This window comes from Eucyclogobius newberryi, unplaced genomic scaffold (assembly GCF_026437365.1).
Source record: "Eucyclogobius newberryi isolate DKJ021-1_F unplaced genomic scaffold, fEucNew1.0.hap1 SCAF_7, whole genome shotgun sequence".
NCBI lineage: Eukaryota > Metazoa > Chordata > Actinopteri > Gobiiformes > Gobiidae > Eucyclogobius > Eucyclogobius newberryi.
The window spans coordinates 2,452,320-2,459,819 of NW_027316389.1; the positions used below are offsets into that span (position 1 = coordinate 2,452,320).

At 42.8% G+C, this 7,500-nt stretch overlaps 1 protein-coding gene across 1 annotated transcript in view; it reads left to right on the top strand.

The window, feature by feature from the left end:
* Window positions 1–7,500, top strand: part of lrrk2 (leucine-rich repeat kinase 2) — a 200,750-nt gene that overhangs the window by 1,191 nt on the left and 192,059 nt on the right. The window contains exon 2 of the mRNA XM_072434807.1: window positions 6,128–6,213. Within this exon, the coding sequence (XP_072290908.1) occupies window positions 6,128–6,213 (86 nt within the window). The remainder of the gene's footprint in view (window positions 1–6,127; window positions 6,214–7,500) is intronic.

Below are 7,500 nucleotides of genomic sequence, written 5' to 3' on the forward strand. Positions count from 1 at the left end.
TAAACCAGGACTAAACCAGGTCTAAACCAGGACTAAACCAGGTCTAAACCAGGTCTAAACCAGGTCTAAACCAGGACTAAACCAGGTCTAAACCAGGACTAAACCAGGTCTAAACCAGGACTAAACCAGGTCTAAACCAGGACTAAACCAGGACTAAACCAGGTCAAAACCAGGACTAAACCAACACTAAACCAGGACTAAACCAGGACTAAACCAGGACTAAACCAGGTCTAAACCAGGACTAAACCAGGTCTAAACCAGGTCTAAACCAGGTCTAAACCAGGTCTAAACCAGGACTAAACCAGGTCTAAACCAGGTCTAAACCAGGTCTAAACCAGGACTAAACCAGGTCTAAACCAGGTCTAAACCAGGACTAAACCAGGTCTAAACCAGGACTAAACCAGGTCTAAACCAGGTCTAAACCAGGTCTAAACCAGGACTAAACCAGGTCTAAACCAGGACTAAACCAGGACTAAACCAGGTCTAAACCAGGTCTAAACCAGGTCTAAACCAGGTCTAAACCAGGTCTAAACCAGGACTAAACCAGGTCTAAACCAGGTCTAAAACAGGACTAAACCAGGTCTAAACCAGGTCTAAACCAGGTCTAAAACAGGTCTAAACCAGGGCTAAACCAGGAGTAAACCAGGAGTAAACCAGATCTAAACCAGGTCTAAACCAGGACTAAACCAGGTCTAAACCAGGTCTAAACCAGGTCTAAACCAGGTCTAAACCAGGACTAAACCAGGTCTAAACCAGTTCTAAACCAAGTCTAAACCAGGACTAAAGCAGGACTAAACCAGGTCTAAACCAGGTCTAAACCAGGTCTAAACCAGGACTAAACCAGGTCTAAACCAGGTCTAAACCAGGACTAAACCAGGTCTAAACCAGGACTAAACCAGGACTAAACCAGATCTAAACCAGGTCTAAACCAGGTCTAAACCAGGTCTAAACCAGGACTAAACCAGGACTAAACCAGGTCTAAACCAGGTCTAAACCAGGACTAAACCAGGTCTAAACCAGGACTAAACCAGGACTAAACCAGGACTAAACCAGGTCTAAACCAGGTCTAAACCAGGACTAAACCAGGTCTAAACCAGGTCTAAACCAGGACTAAACCAGGTCTAAACCAGGACTAAACCAGGTCTAAACCAGGACTAAACCAGGTCTAAACCAGGACTAAACCAGGACTAAACCAGGTCAAAACCAGGACTAAACCAACACTAAACCAGGACTAAACCAGGACTAAACCAGGTCTAAACCAGGACTAAACCAGGTCTAAACCAGGACTAAACCAGGTCTAAACCAGGTCTAAACCAGGTCTAAACCAGGTCTAAACCAGGACTAAACCAGGTCTAAACCAGGTCTAAACCAGGTCTAAACCAGGTCTAAACCAGGACTAAACCAGGTCTAAACCAGGTCTAAACCAGGACTAAACCAGGTCTAAACCAGGTCTAAACCAGGTCTAAACCAGGACTAAACCAGGTCTAAACCAGGTCTAAACCAGGACTAAACCAGGTCTAAACCAGGACTAAACCAGGTCTAAACCAGGACTAAACCAGGTCTAAACCAGGACTAAACCAGGACTAAACCAGGTCAAAACCAGGACTAAACCAGGACTAAACCAACACTAAACCAGGACTAAACCAGGACTAAACCAGGACTAAACCAGGACTAAACCAGGTCTAAACCAGGACTAAACCAGGTCTAAACCAGGTCTAAACCAGGTCTAAACCAGGACTAAACCAGGTCTAAACCAGGTCTAAACCAGGACTAAACCAGGTCTAAACCAGGACTAAACCAGGTCTAAACCAGGACTAAACCAGGACTAAACCAGGTCAAAACCAGGACTAAACCAACACTAAACCAGGACTAAACCAGGACTAAACCAGGACTAAACCAGGTCTAAACCAGGACTAAACCAGGTCTAAACCAGGTCTAAACCAGGTCTAAACCAGGTCTAAACCAGGACTAAACCAGGTCTAAACCAGGTCTAAACCAGGTCTAAACCAGGTCTAAACCAGGACTAAACCAGGTCTAAACCAGGTCTAAACCAGGTCTAAACCAGGACTAAACCAGGTCTAAACCAGGTCTAAACCAGGACTAAACCAGGTCTAAACCAGGACTAAACCAGGTCTAAACCAGGACTAAACCAGGTCTAAACCAGGTCTAAACCAGGTCTAAACCAGGACTAAACCAGGTCTAAACCAGGACTAAACCAGGACTAAACCAGGTCTAAACCAGGTCTAAACCAGGTCTAAACCAGGTCTAAACCAGGTCTAAACCAGGACTAAACCAGGTCTAAACCAGGTCTAAAACAGGACTAAACCAGGTCTAAACCAGGTCTAAACCAGGTCTAAAACAGGTCTAAACCAGGACTAAACCAGGTCTAAACCAGGTCTAAACCAGGAGTAAACCAGGAGTAAACCAGATCTAAACCAGGTCTAAACCAGGACTAAACCAGGTCTAAACCAGGTCTAAACCAGGTCTAAACCAGGTCTAAACCAGGACTAAACCAGGTCTAAACCAGTTCTAAACCAAGTCTAAACCAGGACTAAAGCAGGACTAAACCAGGTCTAAACCAGGTCTAAACCAGGTCTAAACCAGGACTAAACCAGGTCTAAACCAGGTCTAAACCAGGACTAAACCAGGTCTAAACCAGGACTAAACCAGGACTAAACCAGGACTAAACCAGGTCTAAACCAGGTCTAAACCAGGACTAAACCAGGACTAAACCAGGTCTAAACCAGGTCTAAACCAGGACTAAACCAGGTCTAAACCAGGACTAAACCAGGACTAAACCAGGACTAAACCAGATCTAAACCAGGTCTAAACCAGGTCTAAACCAGGACTAAACCAGGTCTAAACCAGGTCTAAACCAGGACTAAACCAGGTCTAAACCAGGTCTAAACCTGATCTAAACCAGGTCTAAACCAGGTCTAAACCAGGACTAAACCAGGACTAAACCAGGTCTAAACCAGGTCTAAACCAGGTCTAAACCAGATCTAAACCAGGTCTAAACCAGGTCTAAACCAGGTCTAAACCAGGACTAAACCAGGACTAAACCAGGTCTAAACCAGGACTAAACCAGGTCTAAACCAGGTCTAAACCAGGTCTAAACCAGGTCTAAACCAGGTCTAAACCAGGACTAAACCAGGACTAAACCAGGACTAAACCAGGACTAAACCAGGTCTAAACCAGGACTAAACCAGGACTAAACCAGATCTAAACCAGGACTAAACCAGGACTAAACCAGGACTAAAGTGGATGTAGATTCTCAGAATGAAGCTCATGTGGAAAGTCCCAGCTTCAGTCTTTTTCAAGCTGCTCTTGTGCTATTTTTACTTTCTTTGTCGGTGTTTGTGTAGTGAATGTGTAGTGAATGTGTAGTAAATGTGTAGTGAATGTGTAGTAAATGTGTAGTGAATGTGTAGTGAATGTGTAGTGAATGTGTAGTAAATGTGTAGTAAATGTGTAGTGAATGTGTAGTAAATGTGTAGTAAATGTGTAGTGAATGTGTAGTGAATGTGTAGTAAATGTGTAGTAAATGTGTAGTGAATGTGTAGTAAATGTGTAGTAAATGTGTAGTGAATGTGTAGTGAATGTGTAGTGAATGTGTAGTGAATGTGTGGTGAATGTGTAGTAAATGTGTGGTAAATGTGTGGTAAATGTGTAGTGAATGTGTAGTGAATGTGTAGTAAATGTGTAGTGAATGTGTAGTGAATGTGTAGTGAATGTGTGGTGAATGTGTAGTAAATGTGTGGTAAATGTGTGGTAAATGTGTAGTGAATGTGTGGTAAATGTGTAGTGAATGTGTGGTGAATGTGTAGTAAATGTGTGGTAAATGTGTGGTAAATGTGTAGTGAATGTGTGGTAAATGTGTGGTAAATGTGTAGTAAATGTGTAGTAAATGTGTAGTGAATGTGTAGTGAATGTGTAGTGAATGTGTAGTAAATGTGTAGTGAATGTGTGGTAAATGTGTAGTGAATGTGTAGTAAATGTGTAGTGAATGTGTAGTGAATGTGTGGTAAATGTGTAGTGAATGTGTGGTAAATGTGTAGTGAATGTGTGGTAAATGTGTGGTAAATGTGTAGTAAATGTGTAGTAAATGTGTAGTGAATGTGTAGTGAATGTGTAGTGAATGTGTAGTGAATGTGTAGTAAATGTGTAGTCAATGTGTGGTAAATGTGTAGTGAATGTGTAGTGAATGTGTAGTAAATGTGTAGTAAATGTGTAGTGAATGTGTAGTAAATGTGTAGTGAATGTGTGGTAAATGTGTAGTGAATGTGTGGTAAATGTGTAGTGAATGTGTAGTGAATGTGTAGTAAATGTGTAGTGAATGTGTGGTAAATGTGTAGTGAATGTGTAGTAAATGTGTAGTGAATGTGTAGTGAATGTGTAGTGAATGTGTAGTGAATGTGTAGTGAATGTGTAGTAAATGTGTAGTAAATGTGTAGTGAATGTGTAGTGAATGTGTAGTGAATGTGTAGTGAATGTGTAGTAAATGTGTAGTAAATGTGTAACTGTTTCTGCTTCTTTGTTCTCGAACGATAAAGTGAGTCATCATTTTGTTTCAGATTTCAAACAGTAAAATCTTCTGTAAATGTTGCACCTGTGATTCCCCCGTCATCAGATCCTACAAGAGTAAAAGTACTTTAACAGTACTTCTGGACAGAAAAGTGTTTTTTCTTGTGGTTTTAGACCTGAGTTATGAACAAAACAATATTTATATCTACAAAGTAGAAAAAGATTCAGTTGTTTTCATCTGGACTCAGTTTTTAGGAAAAACTAAAAGTTTCAACATTTTCAATCTGTGAATCAAGACCAGGAAGTCATGTATTTATCTTACTCTGAGTAGGCCCCGCTCACTGGGCGGTGAATAACCCTCTTTGTTTCCTGTCAGCCCTGTAATGTGCCATCAGCCTCCTATAGTCCCTGTCACTCTCTCCTCTCTTGTAACTGATGACATCAGAACGCTGTGGGCGTCGACATCTCCAGGTTTCAAACTTCCAGTATAAACAACAGGAAGTTTGAATCTTAAACCATTGTTTCTATTTAAAGAGGATTCTCTCTCTTTGAACACAGTTTGTCTCTTTAACTCTTTCAAATCATCTTTTCTCCTGCTCAGAATCTTCTCCTCACTGGAGCGTCCTCCGTCCTCAGGAGGGAGAGTGAGACAGGGACAATAGGAGGCTGATGGCCCATTAAAGGGCTGATAGGAAACAAAGAGGGTTAGTTTCCGCCCAGTGGGCGGGGCCTACTCAGAGTAGGATAAATATCTGAGTTCTTGATTCACAGATTGACAATGACTCTTGGATGAGTGAGGTCTGTGCTTCTTTAACCGCTGCAGTTAATGACTTGATCTCCACATTTAAAGTCGTCCAGGAGCATTAAAAACTGAGAGGAAAATTAAATGTGAACTTTAAACTAATTGGAGAACCCTCTGTGATGTCATCAGTGTGATTTCATCAGTGTGATGTCATCAGTGTGATGTCATCAGTGTGATGTCATCAGTGTGCGACACATGGTTGAACTACATAAAGGTGTTTTATGGTCTTATTGTGTCAGATCAGAACTGTTGTCATTTATGTGGAGTTTGGCTCTTGTTTACAGTCTGGTTGCTATGGTAACAGCTGTGTCGTCTGGTTGCTATGGTGCTATGGTAACAGCTGTGTCGTCTGGTTGCTATGGTGCTATGGTAACAGCTGTGTCGTCTGGTTGCTATGGTGCTATGGTAACAGCTGTGTCGTCTGGTTGTTATGGTAACAGCTGTGTCGTCTGGTTGTTATGGTAACAGCTGTGTCGTCTGGTTGCTATGGTGCTATGGTAACAGCTGAGTCATCTGGTTGCTATGGTAACAGCTGTGTCGTCTGGTTGCTATGGTGCTATGGTAACAGCTGTGTCGTCTGGTTGTTATGGTAACAGCTGTGTCGTCTGGTTGTTATGGTAACAGCTGTGTCGTCTGGTTGCTATGGTGCTATGGTAACAGCTGAGTCATCTGGTTGCTATGGTAACAGCTGTGTCGTCTGGTTGTACTTGCCTCCTCAGAATTCAGGAGTCGTGTGATTATTTGCGGTGGCTCTGATTGGTCGATCACAGTCCTTAAAGTCCTCATGTGTTTGTGTTGCAGGGGCGGAGCTGTTTGCAGAGTCACATGTTCACTTGCCTCTGATGGTCGTGATGTCGTCCAACATCAACAGTAAAGATGTACAGCAGGTACCGCATTAGAGCTTTAATCCCCCGCATTAGAGCTTTAATCCCCCGCATTAGATCTTTAATCCCCCGCATTAGAGCTTTAATCCCCCGCATTAGATCTTTAATCCCCCGCATTAGAGCTTTAATCCCCCGCATTAGAGCTTTAATCCCCCGCATTAGAGCTTTAATCCCCCGCATTAGAGCTTTAATCCCCCGCATTAGAGCTTTAATCACCCACACTAGAGCTTTAAAAACCCGCATTAGAGCTTTAATCCCCCGCATTAGAGCTTTAATCCCCCGCATTAGAGCTTTAACGACCCGCATTAGAGCTTTAACAACCCGCATTAGAGCTTTAACGACCCTCATTAGAGCTTTAACAACCCGCATTAGAGCTTTAACGACCCGCATTAGAGCTTTAACGACCCTCAATAGAGCTTTAACGACCCTCATTAGAGCTTTAACAACCCGCATTAGAGCTTTAACGACCTGCATTAGAGCTTTAATCCCCCGCATTAGAGCTTTAACGACCCTCATTAGAGCTTTAACGACCCTCATTAGAGCTTTAACAACCCGCATTAGAGCTTTAACGACCCTCATTAGAGCTTTAACAACCCGCATTAGAGCTTTAACGACCCGCATTAGAGCTTTAATCCCCCGCATTAGAGCTTTAACGACCCACATTAGAGCTTTAACGACCCGCATTAGAGCTTTAACGACCCTCATTAGAGCTTTAACGACCCGCATTAGAGCTTTAATCCCCCGCATTAGAGCTTTAACGACCCGCATTAGAGCTTTAACAACCCGCATTAGAGCTTTAACGACCCACATTAGAGCTTTAACGACCCGCATTAGAGCTTTAACGACCCTCATTAGAGCTTTAACGACCCTCATTAGAGCTTTAACGACCCTCATTAGAGCTTTAACAACCCGCATTAGAGCTTTAACGACCCACATTAGAGCTTTAACGACCCGCATTAGAGCTTTAACGACCCTCATTAGAGCTTTAACGACCCTCATTAGAGCTTTAACGACCCGCATTAGAGCTTTAACAACCCGCATCATTCTCAGGCATAGCCCCAAAACTGTGGCTTCGCTATGTCGATGATACGTTTGTAACAATCAAGAAACAAGAGCTGGAAACCTTCTCTGATCACATCAATGCTGTGGACCCACATATCAGGTTTACAAGAGAAGACGCTAACGAGAATCGCTTGGCCTTTCTTGATTGTTCCACGATCAGAGGAGAGGACGGGAAACTCCAAATAGAAGTATATAGGAAACCTACACACACGGACCAGTATCTGCTCT